Source organism: Siniperca chuatsi, linkage group LG13 (genome assembly GCF_020085105.1).
Source record: "Siniperca chuatsi isolate FFG_IHB_CAS linkage group LG13, ASM2008510v1, whole genome shotgun sequence".
Classification (NCBI taxonomy): domain Eukaryota; kingdom Metazoa; phylum Chordata; class Actinopteri; order Centrarchiformes; family Sinipercidae; genus Siniperca; species Siniperca chuatsi.
The window spans coordinates 23,418,627-23,445,677 of record NC_058054.1 but is presented as its reverse complement, the minus strand read 5'-3'; the positions used below and the strand labels follow the sequence as shown (position 1 = coordinate 23,445,677).

The 27,051-nt window shown below is 41.1% G+C and overlaps 1 protein-coding gene across 6 annotated transcripts in view; it reads left to right on the top strand.

Annotated features, from left to right (window-relative positions):
* Positions 1 to 27,051, top strand: part of rnf220a (ring finger protein 220a) — a 180,892-nt gene that overhangs the window by 104,704 nt on the left and 49,137 nt on the right. For all 6 annotated transcript variants that reach the window (XM_044218542.1, XM_044218541.1, XM_044218544.1 and 3 more), the window contains one exon: positions 25,026 to 25,155. In XM_044218542.1, the coding sequence (XP_044074477.1) occupies positions 25,026 to 25,155 (130 nt within the window). The remainder of the gene's footprint in view (positions 1 to 25,025; positions 25,156 to 27,051) is intronic.

The following is a 27,051-nucleotide window of genomic DNA, read 5'->3' as shown; positions in this document are numbered from 1 at the left end:
CAAGCCATGTCTCCTTTTTTGTTAAGAAGAGGGGAAACAGTTTTGTTAACATGGAGAAAATTATCACTGTAGGAAATAAGAAACACAGTTTCGCATACACATACAGAAACACACACATGCACAAGGCCTCGGGGGTGCTGCAGGGGTCCAGGGACCGCATGTCAACACCAGCTGTGAGGATTGAGGTGACAGAGAGAAGGGCTAATACTAATGTGATAAATACGTCAGCACTCACTCCAGGCACATTGTGTGTGCCTGTTTGTGTTTGATGGTTTTGGAAATCTGCTTAGAGCCAGCCACTTCTGCCAAACGGATATTTAGACAGCATAATGTCACATTTCCCCTCAAAAGGATCCTTGTTCATGAATGATTTAATAGAAAATGTACTGCTGTCATCAAAACACACCATCAGTAAGTTGACCATGTAGCCTTAGACTCACATTTGTATCCTATAATGAAATGTGTCCCTTTTTTAAAGGTGCTATGAGTAGTATTTTGACATCAACAAAGGGTAACTACATTTGTCATGACACAAAAGGATAATTAACCATCATTGAGAAGACTAGTGGCCTCCCCTGTCACTCACACTGTGTTGTACATTTTGAAAGGAAAACGGATTGTTTTGCAGCCCGAAAGGAAAAAAACTCGACTCAAAGAAGGTGCTGTTCTTTTATAGCACAAACGCCACTAAAGCATTCATTTCTTGTGAGGAAAGATGCATATGGAGTTAAAAGACAACTAAAAGAAATGTTAACATCGAATTTGCATTTGCATTTGCAATTGCATTTACTCTTAATAACTAATGGTATAACAACAATGGAGGTGAGGAAACAGTGGAAGGATTGTAAAACACAGTAACAGCAGTATCAATGCAGGAACACACATAAAATGAGAATTATGTTCATGAGTCTGTTGTCTCAATGCATGCTGGGAGGTTTCCCTTCAAGCTTACCTCGGGATGCTACAATATAAACTCATAAAAAATACAGATTTTAGGTTGACTTGACAATATTTTTGAATATTTGTCCTCCACCGCCAACTTCCAATTTAGAAACAACACTTTGGTCAAACTTGGAAATTAAAATCTGAGACAAAAAGAATAAATAAATGATTTTAATCTGTTGGAATTACAAAATATACATTAGATGAACAGCATTGTCACACTTTTTTCAGTGATGTTTGTCCTCTTTAAAGAGTCAGACTGAACACCTCAGAACAAAAGCAACAATCATGTTCAAAACTGGAAGCAACTGTGCTCATGGGAAATGCTTTCATCCTGACAGACACTGATACCACTGTGATTAAATAGAGGTTACCAATTAATTAATTATTCTGACCAAGTTGTCGCATTTTTGGCACTTTTATGATATATTGATGTTGAAAATTGCAAAACAGCACCAATAAGCTGCAACATCAGAGAATCTTGCAATCTATCTGTCAGTCCCCCCCCCCGTCCCCGTCCCCGTCCCTGTCCTCTCTGTTCTCCCTCAATCTTCTGACTTTGTCAAACCCTCCTCTCTCATTTCACCAGCCGGCGGTGGGCGCGGCAGCCCTGCCATCCTTCGTCCTTTCCACTTCAAATTACCGTTTTTCTGACAACTGTGTCTTAAGGTTTTCAAATAGGCCCACCCCTTGCCTCAATTTTTTTGCCCATATTCCTCCTATGAGTGCGAGCCCACAACATCCTTCCCCAGCAAAATGCAATGTGCGTGTGTGTGTGTGTGTGTGTGTGTGTGTGTGTGTCAAACAGGGGTGGTCTGTGGACTCCTAGTTGAAAATTACATGGTCCCCTGACACATGGTGGGGAAGATTCACCCTGTTGGAGGAATGGGCATAGACAGAGATACACACACATGCAGATACATTCAACACTGCATGCACATAGAGTCGTGTGTGTGTGTGGGGACAGACTGAGAGCTTGTGTGTGTTTGCAGGTCACGCGATGTCATGCAGGGGGGAGTGAGGTGTAATTTCTCAGCAGTAATACTCAACACTCCGGCCCTGACAGCTTTAATGGTGATGGCCTCATTATAGAGAAGACGTTTCATGTGTGTGTGTGTGTGTATATATGTGTGTGTGCATTGTAATGGTGATGGCCATATTATAGTGAGTGGAAGATGGCTAAAAGGCTTAGATTTATACCAGGCCACGTTTACTGACTGATAAGAATAATAGGGCAGAAGATGCTCTTTGCCATGTATATTTGTGTGCGTGTTGGTGTGTGTGTGTCGGTGTGTGTGCTAATAAATGCCACATGGTGACTATTGAAGTAGTATGACAGCTGTTCTGTGTTGATGAGGAGAACAGAGTTGTCCACACATCTGGTACTGTAGAATAGATAGAATAGAATAGAAAATATAGTCATATCTCTATACTGATATTTCACACTAGCATTTAATCAATTTCCACAATTTTGAACCATACAATTCATGCTAATAATACATTGAAGGAAGTGTTCTCTAACTTAGCGTGTGTGTGTGTGTGTGTGTGTGTGTGTGTGTGTGTGTGTGTGTGTGTGCTTGTGGTGTGCTCTTCCAGTAGGAACAAGGTAACACGACTCTGTGGGCCTGCGGTTTATGTTATGTTGGTCTGATTTACAGTCACACACACACACACACACACACACACAAACACACATTCACACTACCCAACACTTTTCTGTCTTTTTCTATCACCCAATCACTTTTCCTTTCCTCCCTCCCTCCTTCCACCACAATGTTAGCTAATCCCCTTGTCTGTCTCAGTTGTACTCAAGTCACTTCCTGTATGTAGCTACACACTGTTACAGGACCAGCACCTGCTGAGCCGTTGCAGTAAAAGAAATGGGCTGTGTGGTGTGTGTGGTTTCAGGAAAGCCAACGGACAGGCTGTAGCTACACTGCAGCATAAATTGTCAGCCAACATAGGTTAACCTCTTCCTTCTATTACAAAATTAAGGCTGCACCAGGATTCGTTCGTTTTTTCAGAAAAATAAATCACTCATGACACGCCAATCTCAATACAGTTTTTCTCTATATATACACATTTTCAAAATGGCTCTCAAAATTGTTACAGTAATATGACAGAGCCTCGGCCACAGGCTGCACTTGAGTGCAGGATTGAAAACAGTTAAACAACACGGAATAGGATTGCTGTCTGCACGTATATGTGTGTGTGTCTGATTGAGAGCTTAAAGCTGGTTTATGCTGAGGACACCTCTCATCCAAACAACGACAGCACTTGATCCTGAAAGATCCGGCTCTCATTTCACTCTGTAAATAAGCCTGCTGTTGTGTGTTTACCCTGGATCACTACACTGGGCCTAAACACGGCTCCCCTGCTCCCCAAATGCATGATATGTTCTCTTAATAGTTCCCCTAAATAGGCATATCTGAATAATAAGCACCATTATTACTCACCCAAATTATTTTGTATGACTTAACAGGTACATTTTGGTGCACTGGTTCACTAAGCAGGCTGTGGATAACAAGCATCCTTAATATGGACCTAAATTATTTTTATGAGTCCTAAATTGTGTTTTTGTTTGTTTGTTCTGGATCACCATGTAGGCCTCAATATGACTACCATACTGCCTTATTAGTAGGGGTAATAAGGTCCATTAAATTACTATTTAAGTACATGCACATGACAGCTATTAGTAAAACATTAAAACAGGGGTTTCACTGTTAACAATCAAAATTTTTGTCACATGAACAGTTTTATTACTAACTGAGACCCTAGTACAAACATATAACACATACAACCTTATATACTTTTAATTGTGCCATTATTTTGCATAAAAACATATTTAGCTGCACAACACAACACAAAAAACATATCATTTAAGAATTGTTACTTTTGTCAATGGAATTCTGAATTTAATTCAGACTCACAAAAACAAATACAACATACAGTACACAGCATTTCTGTTTGATTATGCATTCATGCTGCTCACCTACTATTTAACTTTTGAACAGAAGCAAAATTCTGCTTCAACTCAGTGTCACATGTCACCATCAGTGTATTCAAGTCAGTGGGAATAACACAGTGTTTATATCCAGTGCCTGCATGGCTGATAACACTGCATGTTGAGACTGCGTTAACTGAATAAGAGGCCTTCCACTTTGCTTAAGGCTACATTTTCATATCTAGTGATCTCTCCAATATGCTCTTATTTGCGTATTGAAAGTGTACACAACCAATCAGCTTGTTACCCTCTCTGTCTGCTTGCTCGCGCTCTGTAATGGAAATGAGACACAGTTGCAAGTCCCAACGCTGTGGCAGTGCAAAGTGCTGTGCCTGAGGTGTGTGTGAGTGGGTGGGTATGTATAATACACACATATGTACATCTCTTTTTTTGTGTGCGAGGCTGTGCGCATATTTCTGCTTAAACTGACTATATGCTGATGTGGGTGTATGTTTTCTGCATGTGTGTTCATCTATGTGTGTGCACTTACCAACAGCAGACGCCCACAGGGACGCAGGTCTGTCACATCCTGTGTGTACGATGAGTCCTAATGACGACACCTTGTGATTGAGTGAATTTTTGATTTGTCTGCTGACGTCTAACTGGCATCCTTTTCATCTGAGATAAAAAAAAATGGTGTTTCAAGTCTGTGTGTGTGTGTGTGTGTGTGTGTGTGTGTGTGTGTGTGTGCGGAGGAGCTTGTCTCCCTCTGTACACAGCAGGTGATATTTGCCAATTTAACTCAACAAGAAGAGGCGAGTACAGCTGTATTTGGGTTAGCAGTGTGTGTTTAAAGAAAATCGTGTGAGTAAGGGCTATTACACTGAAATTATTAGGCTTGTCCACTACTCTTTTTTTTCTCCTCGACAAATACATTTTAACTTCACCTGACTCATGCTTCAGGCTCAGAGTGAAACGCCCTATCCAAAGTGGTGCAACACATTTAATTATAGGAGTTACCTGTGCAAAACATATTTATGACAATAGTCAGCCACATTTGACTGTAAGCAGTGCTGTAATGCCTTAACTTACTGTTCTGCTTAACTTCTCATAAGACTGCAAACGCTGAGTAGGACTACACAATAACCGTAAACATTTACGTGTGTAGATCGCACCTAATTTTCGATTACATGTTCTTCACCAAGTACAAAAACCACATTAAACATGTACGATAAGCATTTTTTCACACCTGTGTGAGTAAAACTCTGTATTCTCCAAATAGTTAACTCGATACAAGTACAGGTTGAAAACCTCAATATTACATCTTTAACAGCATTTTCTGGTTGGCCTATAGTTTAGATAGCCCTGTTAGCTGCTTATCTCTCCTGGCTGGGTAATACTATAAACCTAGCTTTCCAGCCTACCTGACCAATTCCCTGCAGGCTAACAGATATAGCTAACTCTATGAGCTAACAGCCTGTGTTCAAACAATATTCTTCATTTTTACACACTCACAACTACACACTATAGGTCACAGTAAAAATGTATAAAATAACACTGAACAAACTACTGGGGTTGGTCTACATTAACTAAATTAAACGGGTGACTCTAAATGAAAGTTGATGCTAACACTTCAATTAGCCTAGTAACCTAGCGCTGGTAGTCTACATACCACAAATTGCTGAAGCTAATTGCTAACATATCCCAGCCTTGCATTTAACTAAACTCAAATCCACTAGTATTTACTAGTATTTGCGAACCAAAAAAATGTTCACATGTCACCATAACAGTCCCATTTACGGTATTCTTACATGTGCAAAACATTTATGACAATAGTCATAGCAACCCTGTACATATCATTGCCTCAACGGGAATTTGCTATGTTATCTCTCTTGACTGTGAACTCAACTAAAAGACCATTTCTTCTATTTCGGTAATACTACAAGGACAGTGTCTTCCTGCATGTCTACATCGATGTCCTATGATCTCTCAGCTCTCTGTCCAGATCCACCCTCTTGTCCCCTCTTGTCCTCTAATCTTGTTTATCAGAACCAAATGAGCTGCCCTAGCGAGTTGTGTTAGCCACTAATGAATTTATTGCTTGATAAGAACGGGGCCCATGCAGTTACAACTCACTGCAGTCATAAAGCGTTGGAAAAAGGTACGTAATTAACCTTTACTAGCTGTGTGCATAGGTGGTGCTGCTTGATGTGTGTCAGTGGGGGAGACGTGTGTGTTTTCATTTGTGCTTGTTTGCATGTTTGCGCCAGTATGTGTGCATGTCTACCTGCTGTGTTATGTACATGTGTGCATGTGTTGTGCATTAATGGAGGCGATGCTATTGATAATGCTGCTATCAGCTATCAGTTAATCATTAATCGCGTTCTGTCAGATTAGCGCGTCATCTGATAGACTCCAGACAGACTGGAGACAATAAATACATATAGTCAATAAAACAGCTAAGTATCATGGAGGGGGCATGTGCCAGGGTGCATCTCAAACTCAACCATAAACCTGATGTTAGTTATAGCTTTACACTAGCTTGTCTTATCTGGATGTACTCAATTATTGGAGCTATTTAGCAGGAGCAGGACCGCACCTCAGTCACGCCATTTCCGGCATTCACATAAATACCCACCTAACCCATCTCCTCCTGTTTCGCTCCTGTATTCTGCGCCCCTCCCTCCCACCCCTTTCTTCCTCCTATTTTTCCCCTCCTTCGTCCTCTCCGTAGGGTCCCCACCGAAGCTTCCCAACAATGCAGCAACAGACTGAAGAAATACAAGAGTTCAAGCTTCACTCATAATCTTTAGTTTTTGTTAAAAAATCATTTAAATGTTGATCTGTTGATGGTGTGGTCCTTGCTAGTGAAAAAGAGGGGGGGGGGGGGGGAAGAAGGCAGTGGCAGATTCCTGAGAAGAAAAGAGACGTTATTAAGACTGATGTCCACACTTTCCCGCGCAATTCATTCACTAACAGGAAACCGCTTGTTGTCGAGCAAGACATATAAGACCTGCTATTCTTCTTCTTCTTCTTCTTCTTCTTCTTCTTCTTCTTCTTCTTCTTCTTCTTCTTCTTCTTCTTCTTCTTCTTCTTCTTCTTCTTCTTCTTCTTCTTCTACCACTGAGCCATTTCCTCTATTGTCAAAGACACATACACACTCTAATGGTTAATAGATGCAGGACTAATGCCTGGGCTGAGGAATAAAGATACATGGATAGGGAAAGAAAGAGGTGTAGGAGAGAGGAAAGAGAAGAGGTGAATTTCTCACACACACACACACACACACACACACACACACAGTAAAGGTGATGTCTGGCCGTGGCCAAGCCGGTAGCATGCTAGTTAAAAGTGGATACGTTTATGGCCGGTGTAGGCCCTCATACATCAAGGAGCAGTTTGTTTAGCCAGCAGTGTGACAGGGTACAGTATATGGGCAGGGCTGGAGAGTGGCTACAGCTGTGATAAATGGGAGACTGCAGGAGGAATGGTGTCTCAGTGTGTGTGTGTGTGTGTGTGTGTGTGTGTGTGTGAGAGAGAGAGAGAGCGAGAGAGAGACATCAAAGCATGTTTTTAGCTCTCAGATTAATGGCGATTCCAGTATTTGATCTAAGTGATTTTTCCCTATTTGAAGAATCTGTTTTTAAAGCTGTAAATATTGCAAACGCCCTTCTCAAGTCACCTCACAGTACCTGGTGTGAAAGGATTCTCTGCAGTATTGACAAAAGCTTATGGGTTGCAGTATAATGTTTTAAACTGCAGAATCTTTTTTCTCCGCCTGTAGTAAGCCTTGTTTTTTTCCCCGTTTTTTCTTCAAGCATGACTGCTATGAGTTAGATACTTTTTTTTATTTTAAAATTTGGGATTTCTTTGTAGATGCGATAAAATGGCTGTATTTTCTAGACATTTAGTGGTATCATTTTCTTTTTTTATTCCAAAATTTGTTCAACTGTTATTAGTTTATAATTTCATATTTCATATTTGGCACACAATCCGTCCATCCATATCCAAGTGCAACAGTAAGTGCAACAATTTTGACCTTTACAAGTCCCCCAACTTTTTGGAAGTGCAATACTAAATTACTGGAGTACCCTTCTAAAATGCTATTTACATAGCCTATTGATTTTATGCGTTTGCTCATCCTCACCCCACCCTTGTCCCAGTCTCTGCCCTGCACTGATCCAGCTGTGGATCTGACAGTACCACGGTGCTGAAAAACAATAGCCCAGTCAGTCTATGTAAGTGTGTGTGTGTGTGTGTGTGTGTGTGTGTGTGTGTGTGTGAGGCTACAAACAAAAGGTTCATTATCACTTGCCCACAATGAAAACAACAACTTATACTGTGCTCCTGTGCCTTTGCTAAGTGTGGCATTGCCTGCGCGTTCTCGCTACAGCCAGTTAGTTAGTGAGACAGTCAGACAGACAGACGGAGAGGAAGACAGTGCAGACCCAGAGACAGTCAGAACGATAAATAGACAGCCGTGGGAGACAGACAGGCAGGTAGATAGGCAGCGAAGGAGCAAGCTGCGCCACCCAGCCAGCCGCCATTTCTCCCCCAATAACTCACTTTTCTCCCCCTTGGAGAGGGAAAACAATAAGATATAACAATTGGCAAACGGCTGAGGCAGGCAGAGCATTACAAATGAAATGTAATGTTGTTACAGTTTGGAAATAATGAATTATGAGGATAAGCGGGGATCTGTAAAATCGCTGTAGCGATTTACCGGGGTTTCATTTTTCAACTGTATTGAATTATGGGGAATTGGCCTCAGTCAACTGCAAAATACAAAATGGGGAAAAGGATGATTCACCGTTTCACTGTGTGTGTGTGTGTGTGTGTGTGTGTGTGTGTGTGTGTGTGTGTGTGTGTGTGTGTGTGTGTGTGTGTGTGTGTGGATGTTTGAGTTTATGCATTTGTGTGCAAGCATGTGCAACCTCTGACTGTTTATTTATTTGTCTGTGTTTATGTGCATAAATGTGCACGGGTGCTTGCACATTTGCGTGCATGCAGTGTGTGTGTGTGTATTTCGGTATATCTCTATATGCTGAATGTGTGTGTGTGTGTGTGTGTGTGTGAGTGTGTGTGTGCGTGTTCCTCCCCCTAGACCTGTTGAGGGCTTTCTCTCGCTCACCCCGCCGCACATGTGATAAATGTCCCTTATCGCCTCTGTCATTGTAATAGCCCCACAACAGGCCAAGAGAGAGAGAGACAGAGAGGGGGAAAGAAGGATGGAAAGAGGGATGAGAGAGGGGAGAAGGAGGGGATCAGGGCATGGGGGTGTTGAGAGAGTCACAGTGACAAAAAAAAGAGAAAAGAAAAAAGATGGTGAGAGTGGGAGAAAGAGAGAAGAGAGGGAGTGACGGCAGCGTGGAATGGGATAGCTGGAGTTATCAGCAGGTCTTGTAGGGGAAGAATACGCATCAAGCTGCCAATCATCCGGCCTGAAAATTGCTCTGAGATTTGAGTCCCCAGACGATGTGTGTGTGTCCAAAGAGAGAGTATCCAAAGCCCCTGTCGTCTCTGTGCTATTACTGCCCCCATCCTTCCACCCGTCCCTCCATCCGACCATCTCACCCTCTCTTCTCTCGTCGTTTTTAAAGCGCAAACAAAAAAACACATCTCCTCTCTTTCTGTCACTAAAACCTATACTCAAGTTGTTTGAAACACTGTTGTCGTCAGTGGCACCGGCTATTAGGGGAAGATGAGAGACACAGAGAGAAAGAGAGAAAGAGAGAGGGAGGGATGATAGAAAAGATGGAAAAGAAAGGCAAAAAGAGAAGAAGGGTTAATATGTGAGCTGAAACCATTTCAGTCTCTTTAATTTTCTATTGATTTGAGCTGCAGACCTGTCCCCTCAACCCTGTGTGTGTGTGTGTGTGTGTGTGTGTGTGTGTGTGTGTGTGTGTGTGTGTGTGTGTGTGTGTGTGTGTGTTAGGAGTTGAAAGCCTCCAAGCTGTCGCTATACAGATTCTTCGAGTACCTGAGACTGCCACCTGGCTGTCCAGTGAAAACCATGTATCTCCAAATTTGGTGATTTTGAATTTTGTCAAATAAACTGCAAAGTGCATTTTCCTGTCAAAACCATGCATCTCCACAACAACTTTTCCTAAGATAAGAAAAACACCCTCGTCTTCAGATTTGGCATTTATATATATATATACTTTGGCATTTTATGTAATCCAATGGGTTTTTTTTTTTTTGTAAATTATTTATTCATTTTAAGAACTAGGAGACATTTCTCAGCCCACCCAACACTTAACCCTTCAGTTCATCTGAAAAATTCTAAAGACACTAAATTTGGAGATACGTGGTTTTCACAGGAGAGCAACATGTGAAGAGAGAAAGTGAGAATGTGCTGCAAAAAAAAAAAATCCCCCACAAAAAGTGTCTACAAATTAGGAATGATAAACTGCCTTTGCTTTCTGTCCAGTTTGATTTGACCATTTTTCTTGAATCTTGTGTTATTTTCTTGACATTAGTGGACCACAATATAAAAGAAATCCTGAAACAAGAGAAAATGCTTTGGGAAAAATGAAATATTCATGTAAATTCATGTATTTGGCTCAGATTTGCACTTGTTTAAAGGATTTAAGGATAATAGAGTTTTCAAACTCAAGGTGTGGACTTAATGATGGACATTTTATGGAATGTTACTTCTTTAGGGAAAAATACCAAAGGCCTCACAAAAGCAAAGTGTAGAGAAACATCCCCCTCTAATGGACAATGTGATATCACCAGGCAGAGGGAGCGCGAGAAACAGAGGACAAACGGAAAGGACAGGAAATGAGAGGGAAGGGATGGAGGAAGAGATGATAGGCCCGTAGAGCAGAGAGATATCCGATTCATAAACATCACAATGATGTCCAATTGCGGCTGTGTGATGCAATCACGCTGTATCTGATTGTCACAAATGCACAAACCCACCCACACACACTCATACACAAAATAGCCTCAGGTGTGACCGGTGAAATACCCCACTCCAGCAGATAGACATCTTTGGTCTGCTCCTATCAAGTCTTAGCACCTAGATATATTTTTCACATGCATTTTTTTTTTCCCATTTCTAGCTTGTATTATTAAACACGGAATGAGAGACAGGCAGACAGACAGACAGACAGACAGACAGACAGACAGGGCGGCAGAGAGAGGCATTACGAAGAATGTAATGTTGGTATAGAGTATTCATGTATTTTAGGCTGAACCAAAATAAGACAACAAGATTTTTCCATCTGGAATGGATCTTTTCTCAAGTGGTACAAGTCATTGTGGGTAACAATTTGTCCTAATGTTTTCCTGTTATTTTATTTTTATTTTTATTGGTCTCTAAAATCTCATTTTAGAACAAAAGTGCTCATATAAATTATATTACGTGAGTGGTGTATAAATGATGCTCGGTGACATTATGAAATGCTGTGAAAGTCGTGTTTTCACAAGCAAACCCTTGTAGTCGTCCAGTTTGGTGCCAGGGAACGCTCTGATTCTTGGAACTCAGGGTGACCCGCAGCACTCACTGTCATGAGGACATGGCAAGCAACCAAACCACAACACAGCACCCCAAGGCGTAGGCCTGACCACGAACTTGGGAAAGTTTTCATTATCTGGGTTGCAGTCACTTTCCAAAGGGTCCTGTGGTCCAGTTTTGTTCCAAATAGGACAACTGACACCCAAGGAAAACACAGAATTCCCATCAATAAACTCTCAACTTAAGTGTTTATTGTCAGTGCAAATAATTACACCATATCTGGAGCAAACTTGGTACAATCTGACCAAACTCTGTACAAATAACTGTGAGTTTTGCTCTCATCTAAGTCATTCCAACAGAGATTACTGAGATGCAGGAAGTTTGCTTTGTGTCTGTTTGATTTCTATTCCGGTGACACTCCGGTGAGAGGGGTAATATAGCAGACAGCTAGACAGACAGCTCGATAGATGGAAGGCCAGACTGCTCCCCTTGTATGAAGGATTATCCCCTATCCTCTGTTTGTGACAAGAGCTGATAAGAGCCAGAGAGGAGAGGCAGCAAGAGGCTGAGAGGGCTAGTGACACACACACACACACACACACACACATATGCACATATAATCCACAGCGAGAGAGATATCAATCCATCATTTAGAGCTGAGGATTCAGCAAGAGGAAATAGGTTCTTCTCAATCGCTGACAACCCAACACACACACACACACACCTACAATAGCATCTGCTGTACAAAGGGATCATGAGGTTTCAGAGTTGAATGGGGCTGTTTGAATGATGTTCAATTTCATCTATTTATCTGATTTACATTTGGCTATTGTTGTCACCACTGCTGTATATCTATGTGTGTTTATAGCTGTTATTGTGTCTGAATGACATCAGTGTCACTAATAGAAACCATAAATCTAAATGTTCCAACATCGCAATCGTTTTTCTTCCATACGCATTGTTGAAATAAAAAAGTAGGGAATGCTAACCAGTGATTTCCATGAAGAATAAACCAGAAAACATGGGTGCATGCAACACAATCAGCGTTAAATCCTTTAATTCAGCTTTTATTAGCAAACATCTTAATTTTCCTAAGAATGTAGGTGACATTTAATTGAAAAAAAGTCCAATTACACAGAGTAAAATAATCTAACTTTCATGTCAGGCTCTTACTTCTTCATTTTGCATGCATTAGCATGATTTTAGGGTAAAATTTGATGTCTAGATGGGCGTTTTTGAAGTGCGCAATATTATTGTGCTGCAGGGAGCCTGTTATATGTTATTTTAGAGAGAAAAAGAACATTTGAGAAAGGTAGGATGATCAGTGGGAGAACTGCAAATGGCCACACTCAGTTTCTCAGTCAGTCCATCCATCCTTTGGTCAGAGAGAAAGGTTAGAGCATAGAGAAGGAAAACAGAAAAAAGGAGGTACAGTAGTCAAAGTGCTGCAAAGGTTCTGCCTCTCAGTGTGTGTATGTGCACCATTTGACAGGAACATCTCAACATGACCACATCTCTTGAGGGACATGTGTGTGTGTGTGTGTGAGTGTGTGTATCATAGTGTTAACATGGATTTGATATGTGTGTTTTCCTCATGAGGGAACCTCAGCACTGATAGGAGAGCTCGGAGCATGTGACAGGCAGGGAAAAAGACAGTAAAGTGACATCAAACCACAGAAATGGTTTCATTAATTTGTTCCATCTTTCTGTCATCTTGTTGCTTCTTTGTCCTTTACTTGGTCCTTCTGTCTTACTGTAACCTTGAACTTAAAACATATGCACTGGTATCTGAGTGTGCAAGAGAAACAGAGGGAGTTGTGCTATTGATTACAGTTTGCAACAACAGGCCAAAGGGTTAACATGTGTAAGAGGAACCTTATTGCAAGCTGTGGGGGTTCTGCAGTGGGAAGCGGTTAAGGGGTCTACAGGGGGCTTTAAGATGATATAATACACTCTCTTGCAATGGCTGTAAAGAGCTCAGCTTGATTTTTTGATATATTGAGCACAATATCTTGCAATGAAAATGTGTGATTCATGGAGGAAATGTGGTTCAGACTAGAAGTTAAGAAAGCGTGCTCTGGCAGTGGATTTTGATATGTTTGATTACTTGAATCAACATATTTTGAATCAATTGGTGTGTTTCACTGCAAATATGAAAGTAAAAGAAATTAGAGTTTTGGAATATGGCTAGTGGTTTTTGTTTTTTTTTTGTTTAAAACAGTATATGGCATCACCAGCCAATGAGGCTCACCGGTGCTTTAATTTTAAGTGTCATTTGCGAAACCAAACTGGCAGAAAAAATGTATTTCATTAGAAATGAAGATGAAACATTAATAACCAAGGACCATTACATAATACCCCTCTCATTTTAGTAAATTATCCAAACAAATCAAAGAGATTTTGAGGATATTATAAATGGGAAAATATCCTTCCAGAAACAACAACCTCACCTCACCTTTCTCCACTCTACAGTTTCTGGCTGCTTAGAAAGAAAGAAAAAAACTGATGAAAAATAGAAGGTGACACAGAGAAGGTGAAAGAGATACAAAGAGTAAGGAAAAAAATAATCTAGTCTAAGTGGGACAAAGACAAAATATGTAAGTGAGACAGAGAGGGAGGGTGTATTTGGCACTGCACTGCTAAGTGCCAGGTTAGGTGGCAGGGCCATTTGGCGAAGGCGCCGGTGCTAGACTTGATGGATGAGACAAACTGCAGGCTCTTTTCTCTTGTAACTTTAAAATCATTAAGCCTTTTACACGGCCATGCAGATTTTTATAGCCACCTCAGACAATCTGCAGCTTGTTCGTGTCTTTAGATCAGCAGGATGGGAGAAGACACACAGAGAGAGGACATGGATAATGTCATAACTTTATCTAATGTGGTCCATATTTCTTAATAGCTATATTGTTGATTGACAGCCATTTACAATCAGTTTGAATTGGCGGGATATGACAAAATGTAATATTTGAATGTTAGATGGAACAGCTAAGTCTCATTTATTTTTGTTCACTCAACTCATTTAATTACTTTTTGGGCTGATTATTTTACACCAAAAATTAGCATTTGCCAAAAATAATATCTTAAAAAAAAAGATTCTCTGCCTTTGGACAGTATTCCAAAGGCAGAGAATCTACTAGAGAATCTCTAATTATGTGGGGGAACAAGCAAAATCTGTCAGTTTGAACACGTCTGTTTAACAAAATATAGGCTACTTTATTTTTAATAGTAGTTCATAGTTGATAATAAAATGTATATAGTGACGTCTGTTCATCTACTACTAACATTTATACTGAAATTCATAGATGAATATTCAATTTCACACATTTAAATATGTGATTTTAAGGTATTTTACTGCTCCCTTGTTAAGCTAGGCTAGTTACCTTTTACCAGGACTAGTTTAGCTCTTTTTGTTTTCTCCATAATGAGTGGATTAAGCTATTCTGCCTTATTTATATGGGATAGATAACTAAATTACCAAAAGGCCGGTTCATCAAAATATTTATTTTTTAATTAGCCTACAGATTACAGCCAGAGAAAAAAAATAGTAAATCTATCTTTAGCTTAGGCTAGTCGTAGCTTTTTCACTAGCTAGCTTTTAGCCTATAGCGCTCCTGCTTTAGCTGTCAAGTTGACTGCTTCTGTGTGACAGAGAGTAGGCTAAATTCAAACTCAATTTTGACCAAATATGTAGTTAGGCCTACTGCGTTTTAGCTTTGTAGGGCACCATTGGAACCTGTTCCTGTGTGTAACGGTTTGTGTTCCCTTAGATGCTGTTTATGGTTTGAAATTATCCAAGAGATTTGGTGCGGTTTAAGGTCAGGTCGGGGAACTTACAAAGCATTTAAAGGACAATAAAAATATTCAGTTCACCAAACATCTGAGATACAGTTTGCAGAACACATGATGATGGATACAAATATTCATACCTTCTAAGTGACATAATGTGGAATTTAGATTTATCCATAGGACCTTTCAGATATGCATACATTTCACATCTCATCTCTGATGATCCTGCTATCACAAGGCAGGTGAAAATGAAGTTCAGGTACGCAGCAGGTAATCCAGCACTGAGAGGACAGCATGACATTAATCTAAGATTTTAATCTGCTGCTCCTCTTTGCCAGGCACGTTTTGCAATAACAAATACAGCTAGGTATATTCAGGAGATACATGGTGAGGATATGAGTTCTTTTAAGAAAACCCAGTTAGTTAAGACAAACTTTTACCCAGAAAATGCACACAGTGACATAATATGATCATATCAGTTTTTTATAATATCCTATTTCTTTTATTTTTCCAGTTTTCCCATGTGTGTAGCCTATGTGTGTGAGTGTGTTTAATACATAAGGTGTCTTGTACGACAGGCCAATAATGTTAATGATAAACAAGTAGCAACAACAGGGTGGGTGTTCCTGCGATGCGCTCTAAATATTATCAATCACAGCTTGTGCGTGTATAAGTGTGCACATGCCTCCATCTATCCATCCATCTATCCATCCCTCCCTCCCTCTCATTTCGCCTCCTCAGGCTGCCTCCTCCCCTGTTAGGATTCAATTAACACAGTGCAGGCAGCCATGGCACCCTCATTAAAGCTAATTAGTTAAAACATCAGCCAATCTAGCATTAATTGGCTTTGGTAATTAATTCAGCTGCTAGACCATATGAAAGCAGCAGGAGGAGAGCTAATGAGAGGGAGCGAGAGGTATAGAGGACGGAAGAGAGTGGAATCAGAGGAGAGCGGAAAAGGGGAAGGAAAGATAAAAGAAGACAGAATAAAAGAAAAAAAGGAGATTAAATGAGGGAGATAAAGGGAGATAACTATTAGAGGAGTAATGTGTAGGGCAACCTTATTTCTGTAGGTGTTTGTCTGTCTCTGAATACCAGTTAGTATCAGTTGAAATTGTGCACCAGTAGGGCTGTTGCACTGACATGCAGCCACGTTGTTTGTCAGATAGAAAGGTCAACAAAATTAACTCTTGAAGAGGGCAGAAATTGTCTGGTTTTAACATCATGTTAATTTCAATCGAAATTTTAGCAACTTTTACAGTCAATTCAAACACAATGCTAAAGAACTGGAGCTCCCTAATTCAGACAGTGTCACAGTTTGTACTTTATTAAAGAGATTGTATTAAGTAATTGTGTAAGTGTTATACATCCATTGTTCAAATAATTCCCTCACAATATCACACGAAAAAAAAAACGCCTGAATGATAATGACAATATTCTGCTCACTGTTATTTAGCACACACACAACGCACCACACACATACACTTTTGTTGTGTGGTGCGTTGTTGATTAGGGCTGCGTCAGGGCGTCTATTTCAAACTTGCTGATGTCCCTCTTTGCCCATTGACGCGGCATGTTCCTGTCGTGATGAGGCCCTTTGGGATGTAAATGAGTGCCGACAGGCCTCACGCCCACACCCCTCCGTTAAGTATCCCTCCTCCTCCGCACAGCTGAGGAAGGAGAAATGGAACAGAGGCAGTCAGCAGAGAGACGAGAGGGCGTAGGTCAGCGAAAGCAAAAATGTTTCTTTTTTAATGGCAATAATTATACACCCACAAAAAAAACAATATATAGGAAGGAATTAACAGTGCAGTAACAACACAATAAATGTACAACAATAACAGTTAAGAGAGAATGAAAAATGCAACATTAGAAGTTCAAAGTCTTTTCCACATTCAAAATCATACCAAACAAATATAATCACAGAAGTTATAAATATTTCAATTTGCCTTCCTTTAATATTTAAAATGCACAATGTACAGGTTTCCAAAATCATTAAATATGAATGATTAATCATGATGATAAATTATTCATCATTAATTATGATATATTTTAAAGTGTGGATTATGGTAAAATAACTGCATTCATTTTTTTTAATAGTACAAGAAAGATTGGGATTGTGAAAAATGTTTTCCTCTGTCACGGCGTACAGTGGCTACAATAAATATATTTGCATTTCTTCATTTTCATAAGCTGATACATAAATGCTCGTGTTTGGATTCCCTTTCTGATGCATAAACTCATATAGCAGGTTACACGCTGTAGGCAGCTTTCAGAAACTTACACTTGCTTTTATCTATATTGAATACATATGTATCTTCTTCCTGCAGACTGTTGGGCAGGCCTTGAAGTGTGCATGTGTGTGTGTGTGTGTGTGTGTTTGTGCGTGACAGGGGTCTTGAATTGAGATTTAGCCTATAGCGGCTAGTTGTGCCTCCACTCTGTGGGTCAGTGCTTGGTTAATGCTCCATTAATTTACTTCTTTCTCCCTCGCCACTGTCTCTCTCACACACACACACACACACACACACACACACACACACACACACGCTGACAAGGTGATTGATTGAATAAACAGCTGTCAGTAGTTGGAGATAACCTCACCAGCATCACACCGCTGTCTTTCAGACAGGCACACACACACGCAGCAGGGTCCCTGGAGTAAAACCCACATTACACATGCTGACACACACTTGTACACAGACGAACACACACACACACAGGAATCATTTATCAGCGTATGTTCAGAACCAGGCAGCTGATGATCCATGTTGTGTTAATATCTTGTTCTTTTGCTTTTGGTTTCCCAAATCCTCCAAAGTTTGTATACAAATTTCCTTCAATTTTTCATTTGTATTTAAGCGCAAAGTGGCCTTGAAAAGGCTGTCCACTGGCCCCAAACCTTTTCCCTATGACAGAATGAAAGAATAACAGTCACAGTATTCCCATGTTGCCAAAATGTCCTGTCCATATAAAATAAATGCATCTTCCGATTTACATTTCACTCTTTCTCATAGTGCAACATGCATAAGTTTACACACAGAAATTGTTTGAGTCCCTTGACTTAAACAGACAGTAAACACATCTACACTGCTACTACTACACACACACATACACACACACCTTTACCCTATCTATCCCTCTATCTCTTCATCCCTCCTCTCCACCACGCTGACATTTCATTTGCTTTTCTAAAAGTGACAACCCCAGGGAGCGAGGGGAGGCAGGGAGGGATAGTGAAAGAGCCTGGTGATGAGTTTTGAGCAGGGCGTGGAGGAGTGCTATTTAAAAGCGCCATGCATCATTGTCAGAGAGTGAGACCGCGCAAACACACACACACACACGCGCGCGCCCGTGGTCAGACAGACACCAGGAAACACACGTGCACGGAGTAGCGCAACGCAGCGCTGGTGGCAAACTGAAGTTGACCCCCGTTCCATTTCATCAAATGTCCTCTGAATGAGCCGCACAGCCTCATCTATTTTGCACACACACACACACACACACACACACACACACAGACTGAGACACAGAGTTAGTGATCAGCCTAGTGTCTAGCCTGCTTAAATCACAGCTCACTTAAGAAAAAACATATCACCTCACTGGGAGACACACACACACACACCTTGCTGGTCCCATTTGTGTTAATACGGCCCCTGGTTTTGGGCTTTAGGGCTCATATTTGCCATTATGGAGATGATGGCTTTACGGGGGCCTCTCACCTCACCTTGCGTTAGTCGGGGAGAAGAGAGGGGAGAGTCGAAATGAAGGCTGACACCTCGGCGGGATTTATTTGATTGTGGATGCGAGGCGGTGTCATTCTGGGGAAGGGGAGAGTAAGGGGGGGGGATGAGACGGGAGGAGGAGGCCTGGACCCTCGGGCTAATTGAAAAGAAGAAGAGGAGACAATGGCGGGGTGAAGGGAAAGAGGAAAGGGAACGAAAGAGAAAGAAAGAAAGAAGGGAAAGGAAAAGGAAAAGGAAGAGATTGAGGAGGAGCAGAAGTGGCCCTCTTTCCCTTTCCGTGAATCAAATCAAATTCCCCTTATCGCACATTATTTGAAGAGGTTATCGGGCGCGGTAATGCGGTTACATGCGGGGCCGTGGCTGAGAGATTTCCTTGTTTACCGATGTTGGCGGGTGTTATAGCTAACCGGCCAGGCGAGCGGCGAGGGGAGGGGGGAAAAGGAAGAGGAGGAAAAGGAGGGGAAGACGAGAAAAGAGGGGTAGCGGGCATAAACACTTGATGCATGTCAGAAAACTCATTTAGGGGAACAACAAGGAGGGGGAATGGAAGTGTGTGTGTGTGTGTGCACACACAAGGAGAAGACAGTTGTTCAAGGACAGAAAAACAGCCCCTACATGTAGACACTTTGTAATTCCATTTGGGAAAAGTGCTTGTGTGTTTTCTGAGTGTGCATGTCGCAGTGTGTGTGTACGTGTGTGTCGCCCACCAACATACTGTATCTGTGCCAACTTATAAATCTGGCCCTCCTCTTTTCTGACTCTTATTGTTGTGCTTAAATCCAGTTTACATGCTCAGTGCTCATTAGCTGATTGTGTGTATAATTTACAAGTGAATTCAACCCCTTAGAAAATTGTCAAGTTCATGGCAAGTCAAACATTTCAGTGTTTTTCTATGTGAATGTCCAATCCAACTTCCTGCGTCTTCTAAAAGAGGAACGAATTTGAAGCAAAACATCATCATTAAATTGCTGTAACACATCTAATCTATAGCCACTACATGAAAGCTTTGCTTTTAGTTTTTGGTTTCAGGAACAGTCCTACTTACAATCTCCTGTTTCCTGAGAGGCAGGAATGAGAATGATGGCGAGATAAAAGTGAAGGGATGACACGCAATACAGGTCATTAAATAGGATTTGGACCCACAGTGTTGTGAGTACATGGTTTACCTCTTAGCCCAGTGAGCCATGAGGACACCCCAAATGGTTTTTTATCTCTGGCCCCATTGAGAGCGTGTATTGAGCTGACAATCCCTGTCCTCTCTGGAGGTGGCCTTTTACCTCAGCTCATTGTAGTCTGTGACTGGGAGCCTGCGCTATCTAGCATCTATCGATTCCCACTTCATCTGGACCAAAGCAACACAGGAAAGGGGAGAGAGGCACTGAGAGATAGAGAGAGAGAGAGAGAGAGAGAGAGAGAGAGAGAGAGAGAGAAGGTGTGTGTGCAGCAGAGGAGAAAAAGTAAAAATAAATAAATAAATAAATGATGCCGCTTCAAGTGTTAAAAGGGATTAAACTTGTTTCATGAGGACTGACATTTGATAAATTTTCATCAGCTATTGGCTAAAGAGCTACTGAACCCCAAACTAGAATTGTTTAAATGTCCTGTAGTGGTCATACATATTTATTAGTGCACAACGAAGGAAAGAAGACCAGGACAAAAAGAAAGGAGAGGAGAATGAGAATAGGAAGGAAAGAAGAGCACAAACCATGGAGAAAGTAAGGATGTAAAAGAAGGAAAAGAAGGAAAGGAAGAATATTAGGATGAAAGCAAGGGCAAAAGTGAAACGATATAAATGCAAAGAAAGAAGCGGTGGAAAAAAGAAGGAAGATTCCTCCTCTTTGCTCTCCACTGGTCTAGCTCTCTCCGCCTCACCATCTGGAGTCTATAATTACCTGGTTGTTTGTGTATGTGTGTGGGACTCCTCTCATTATTTAAAACATATAGTGATATAAAAGTTCAGTCAAGAACTTCTTTCATGTTAAGTATGGGTTATAAGAGGATCGTTTGTTTTTACATTTTTTATATATATTTAATTATTAGGGTATAAGATGTTGTTGGTCTAGTTCATAAAGTCAAGCTGATTTATTTATAGAGCACAAAAGGTAAATGAAAACGTGTTATGTACAAAATACATGAAGCAGTCATGATGATAACTATGAAAACTTAAAAGCAGTTGTACAAAGATATAAGGTATAGCCTTTAATATATTGCTATCACAAAACCTCACATTTAGTGGCTCTTTAGTGGCTTTCATGGTGTATAAAAATGCCTGCCAATTATTCAAACAGAAGCAAAGACATAAACACAACAGAGGGACACTACATACTGAAATCGTCAGTCCCGTATATTTGATTTCCCACTGTGTAATTTCGACTGTTTGCTGGCTCTTACTGTACTTAAATTAAAAAAAAAATCCAAACTAAATTTTATTTTATATTTTCAGCAGCATGTCAAAAAGATAATATGTAAGTGATTTGTTGCTGGAAAATTTGTGATTCTCGTATATATTCCCCTGACAAAGTTACACAGCTAAAATAGGAATTAGGGACTGTCTGGATTGAGTTAGACCATCAGCCAAAGTGTACATGTCAGCGCTATAGCAGCTGGTAAATAAATGAGACAGACGATACACATGGGTGACATACTGTTTTGTGACATGAACAAAAACCAGTGAGAGCCATTAAGTGGATCAAGTGACAGAGATGAAAAAGATGGAAGATAGTCAAAGAGGAGAGTGCGATAGAGTGATGATCAGGTTGAATAAAGAGAGAGATAGAGATCTGGGAAGAGAAACAAAAGGGTGAAATCAAGAAAATGGGAGATAGAGGGAGTGAGAAATAGAGGGAGGTAGAAAGGACAGATGGAGGGATTGAGAGAGGGAGCTAGAAGGGAAGGAAAGTCAGAGAGAACGAGAGATGAGACGATCCATCTTGGCACATTAAGGGGGGGATCAAGCCTACACTCCATCATGGCTGTCAGAGAGATGCACACCTCCTCTCTCCTCTCCTCCATCCATGCATCCATCCATCCCTTGTTCGCTCCGCCAGCCGGCATTTCACTGAAGAATCTCAACACTAAAAAGTCCTGTCAGGTCTATTTCCTTGTTATTGTCCAGGCCTCTCTTTTCCTTCTCCCTCCTCTCCCTCCTCTGATTCTGATACCTTCCCTCTGCTCCCCGAGATTAAACGCACCCTTGTTGCGCCGCAGGGTGTGTGTGTGTGTGTGTTTGAGCTGTGAGGTCCAAAGCAGGACATGTGGGACGAACGTAGGTGTGTGTTTGTTGCCCCGACATTAATCATCTTTAAGGCGCTGACAAGCCTGGTGTGCGACATCACATCACATCAACACCCCCTCCCCAAACACACACACACACCCTTCTACCCCCTTTCTCCACCTCTTCTTCTCCTCCCCTGGATTTATCTGTCCGTTCGCCTCTCCCAATCACTCACTTCCCTCAGGGAGTGTTTGACGGAGAGAGGGAAACATAGAGGGAAAAGGAAAAGGAAAGAAACATGACAACATGTTCTAATATGTTTCACATAACTGGCATAATTCACATATGCTTACATAATAACAAGAAAATCTGAGCTGGCGACTGGTTGGCAAACTGTTTTTAATCAGTTTGAGACTCTACAGAGATTTGCATTTAGCAACCAAAAATCTAAATAAATGTACGTGCAATCTGCATTTTAAACTAAAAATAACCAGAGCTGCAGATCTTGCTCCACAGTATTTTATTTGATGTTTTTTGCTTTGTTTTGCATAATTTTATACTTTGCTGGGGTTTTGTTACCCTATTTTTTTCTAGATTTTACATGTTTTTGTGCTGCTTTTATGTTTTGGTGAGCAAAAGATAATTTCCCACTCTGGTGGACAGTAAAGTTGTATTCTATTGTATTCTATCACATTCCCACCAGTTCCATCACATCAGAGCAAGTTAAATTTGAGTGTGTGTAGTATGTGTTTGCAGTTAACAGCTGGGTTTTGACCCCGTAGTGAGACAGCTGAATTCAAATTGATTCAAATTAATTCACTCAACAACACAAAACTCCTCCACTTTAGTCTTTCCTGTTGTTGATTGTTGACACTCTGTTGTCACACCCATGCATTTACATTTTCTTTTCATCACTTTTTTAAGTAATACAAATAAAAGTCACATCCATACAGAAAATTCTGAACTCAAAAGAAAACCACTGCACATTGAAATGCTAAAAAGTAAACACACACTGTGCTTTTAAAAAAGTAGATTGTTTGACATTACAAAAGCCTAGAAATAATCAAGCACTGGTAATGTTTGTGTGCATGGCTGTGTGTGTGTGTGTCCTCCAGGTGTGTGTTTGTCTGCGGAATAGAAAAAGCCCCATCAGCTGCAGACAGGGATTGGATCTTTCTTTGTTTGCTGTGGCGACGGCTTCAGCATGACTCAAATTATCTTGTCAAAGCAGAGGGGGTAGAGAAACAAGGAGAGAAAGGGAAATATACTGAAGGGAACGTGGTGGAGGAGAGGAGGAGACAATAAGGCAGAGAAGAAGAGGAGGAAAGAAACATACTGTGGAAAAACAGAGTTGAGGGGAAGGAAAAAGTGATGGGGCAGCAGAAAAAATGGGAAGATGAAAAAAGAAAGACAGAAAGAAAGACAGACGAAAAGAGAATGCGAACAATGAGAAAATCAAAGAGGAGATGAGAACAGAGATGGAGAAAAAAAATGAAACAAATAAACGGACGGTAGGGAGCAGAAAATTAGAAATGGATGAGCCTGGAGAGAAAGAACGTGAGAGGGCTAGGTGGGGAAAAAGAAAAAAAAAGAGGTAGAGAAAGAGAGGCAGAGAGAGAGACAAGAGAGTAATCGATTACCTATTTTTCAAAGTCACTTAACGTGTCCAGTGCTGTGGCTCTGTTAAGTAGCAGTTGAGGAGAATAGGAGCCCAGTATGCACAGACACGCTCTGAAGGGGGGGGGGGGTAAGTGTGTGTAAGTGTGTGTGTTCCCCACTAGTTGTCTCTTGATGAGTTCTCTTGCAGGAAACTGTTCTGACAGACCAATATGTGAGCAGTGTCCCCAGAGGGCTGCGTGCACATGTATACGTGTGTGTGTGTGTTTGTGTGTGTGAGACAGAGAGGGAGTCCCGCTACCTGGTCCTCTCGTTGCCGGGGTGACAAGCAGTCTAAACGGGATATCCTGGTGAGGCAGAGCCTATTGTTCCTGGACTAAAAAAAGCCTGTTTCATTGGCTTAATACAGGAAATCAGGAAGTGTCCTCCAACATTAAGCACTGAGACACTTTCAATAGATGTTATTTTTAGCCAACTCAGACAGATTCAAAGGTAAACTTGAAAAAGTAGGATGTATACTTCTATGCACACGCACACACAATCACAAAGGCTCAAAGACCGCAACATGTGCAAAAAATGCAAAATGCACACTTTCCGATACACACACGGTCCACAAATACCTGCAGAAACACAATGAGACACACACAGACACACATACAGGTGGGCCCCACCCTGTGCCCTGCTGATCAAGGACAATGAAGTGAGGTAGTGTTGGCAGACTCTATACAGCATTATCTCATTCATGGCTGACACTTCTTTAAACCTGCTTTGACCTGAGAGGACACAATGGAGACTGCACAGCACTCTATTCCCCTTTTTGTCTATGTGTAAAGCAGAATTATAAGGCACATGCACTTAATGTGTTTGATTTTAGAGAGTGAGAGCACGGTTCAAGCCTTGGTGCAAGCAAGAAAACACAATGCTTGCGTTTCCTTAAGTGTCCTTGCTGAACTGAAGTGCTGCCCAGCCATCTTTGTAGAATGTATGCGGCACGACAAATACAAACACAGTTGGGTCCATTTGATTTGTCTTTGTGAAACTATTTGGTTGTTACTGAGAGAAAATATTTATTCTTTTTAATTTTTTTTTATGTATTTGTGTGGCACTATAGTGGCAGTTCCCAACAGATAAAACAGATAAAAGGTGAAATTTGATCATAAGTGGTCACTTGAGATTCATTTTACACATTCTGATGCCAGACACAATCTGGGTACAATGAATCTGAATACAAGAATGTACGAGTGCCTGGCTCTTCTTTGTCCTATGCACATACTGATGTTTCTCCCTTTGTCTTGCTTCCTATCTTGTCTCCAGGTAAAAAGAAGATGTCCCTGTATGACAGCCAGGCTCCAATCTGTCCCATCTGCCAGGTGCTGCTCAGGCCCGGAGAGCTCCAGGAACACATGGAGACAGAGATAGAGCGGCTAGCTACTATATGCCTCAGGTAGGCCTTAAACACACACAGTATGTGTATGTTGTTTCTTGCCCACACACACAGTAATTTACAGTAAAAATAAAAACTGACTCCAAAAGTGTGTGTGTGTGTGTGTGTGTGTGTGTGTGTGTGTATTTAGGATAACATGTAACTGCTTGTGCTGTGGCTAAGAGTTGCACAGGCTGAAAGTTGTGTCTGACATCAAATCAAATTTTGTCTTTTCAACCATCATAAAGTATTTAAGGAATACATCTTGGGAAACTTGGGAAAAGGCTAGCCTAGCTCCGTCAACGGTGCCTTCCAACAACCCCAGAAGTGTTTAATTTACATTTTGCATCATTTGTACTTATCATGTGTAGAACTAGAAAGGGAGACAGTTATTTTATAAACAGTTAGCTAACGCATTGGAGCTGTTAGCTTACGCAGTGGCAGCACGCAGGAAGTGCCATCTGAAATAATGAATGGAACTCTGAACAGGCTGACTCTTGAGGCAACCAGTTTGCTAGCTAACCAGATAAAACATGTAAGTATGAGTTTTGTAGTGGCTGGAAGGCCTTTTTTTAACTTTAGACATGGGCTAATTCTCTTTTCCCATGTTTTCAGTCTTTCTGCTTAGCTAAGCTAAGCTAAACAAGTCTCTGCATATCTTATTCGTGTATGCAGAGAAATCAAACTGGTATCAATTCTCTTCTAACTGTTAAATATAGCAAAGTATAAGCAAAGTTCCTAACTCTGAATGTCAAAAATTCTGATAAATGAATTTAACATTATGTCATAGTTAGTTTGCTTGAGTGAAGTGACATTATCTGGATACTAATGTAGCAGGAAAGGTAAACAAGATTTTTAAGGCAAATGCTTTAATGGCTCATAAAGATGAATAGTTTTTAGGCATAGGGTGAAGGCTGAGCTTTAACTCAGCTTTTATGTCAGGCTCACTGACTGCTAGTCTTTCTGAGCAGAGATTTTGGTGCCATAAATCTGCATAAAAGGCAGAGGCATGCCGTCGACGTTTTGCTAAGTGTTTCCTACAGGGATTAGGATTCAAACCTGTGACCTCAAGTTCACTGCCACCCCCTTCTTCTCCTCATGGCAGTTGCATGAGCTGTTTTACGGTGGATAAATCAACTCCAAGCCCTTTTAACGATGGGAGGCAACCATTAGGATCCATATTTCACCTTGACCGCATGTCTGGCTGTGTGTATGTGTGTGTGTGTTTGTGTACATACGTGTGTGGCCTGTGTTTGTGTATGACCCGGTGTCCACCTAAGCGGCCCAGCTTTATGATAGTCCCCATTAACCCAGAGGAACAGGGCAACAGATAGCGTCACCCCATGTGGAAATCATACTTCATTTACCCCCGTTTACACCTCCTTTACCCCTCCTCCCATCTGTCCATGTCCATATACTGTACCATTCCTCAGCATTCCTCCTCTCCCCTTTTTTGCTGCCATCAGCCGGTTCTCCTCTTCTGCCATCTTGTTTCCCTATCCTTCCATCCTTCTCTTTCTTCTCTAATCCTTCCTGTTATCTCTTTTCTTTTCCTCCTTAACTCAATCTGCCCTTTATCCACCCTCAATCATGTCCTCCCTCTTCTCTTTTTCTCCTCTTCACAGTTTCTTCCTCAACTCTCTTTTCACTTGTCTTCTCCCTGTCTTCTTCTAACCCAGTCCTGTCATTTCTTCATTTCCTGATTTCACCATGTTTCTAGAAGCTGCAACTAGCTTATCCACCCACCAGACCAAAGCAGTGACCTGGGATAAACCCATTGTCCTCAGTGTGAATGGGTCAACATGTGTATTTCCTCCTGGCTTCGTGAGGAGGAAAAGATGTACTGTATGTAGAGACAACAAGACAGTTTATGGATAAAGATACAGATTTGCCTGCCAGCAGAATGATTCCTTGCCT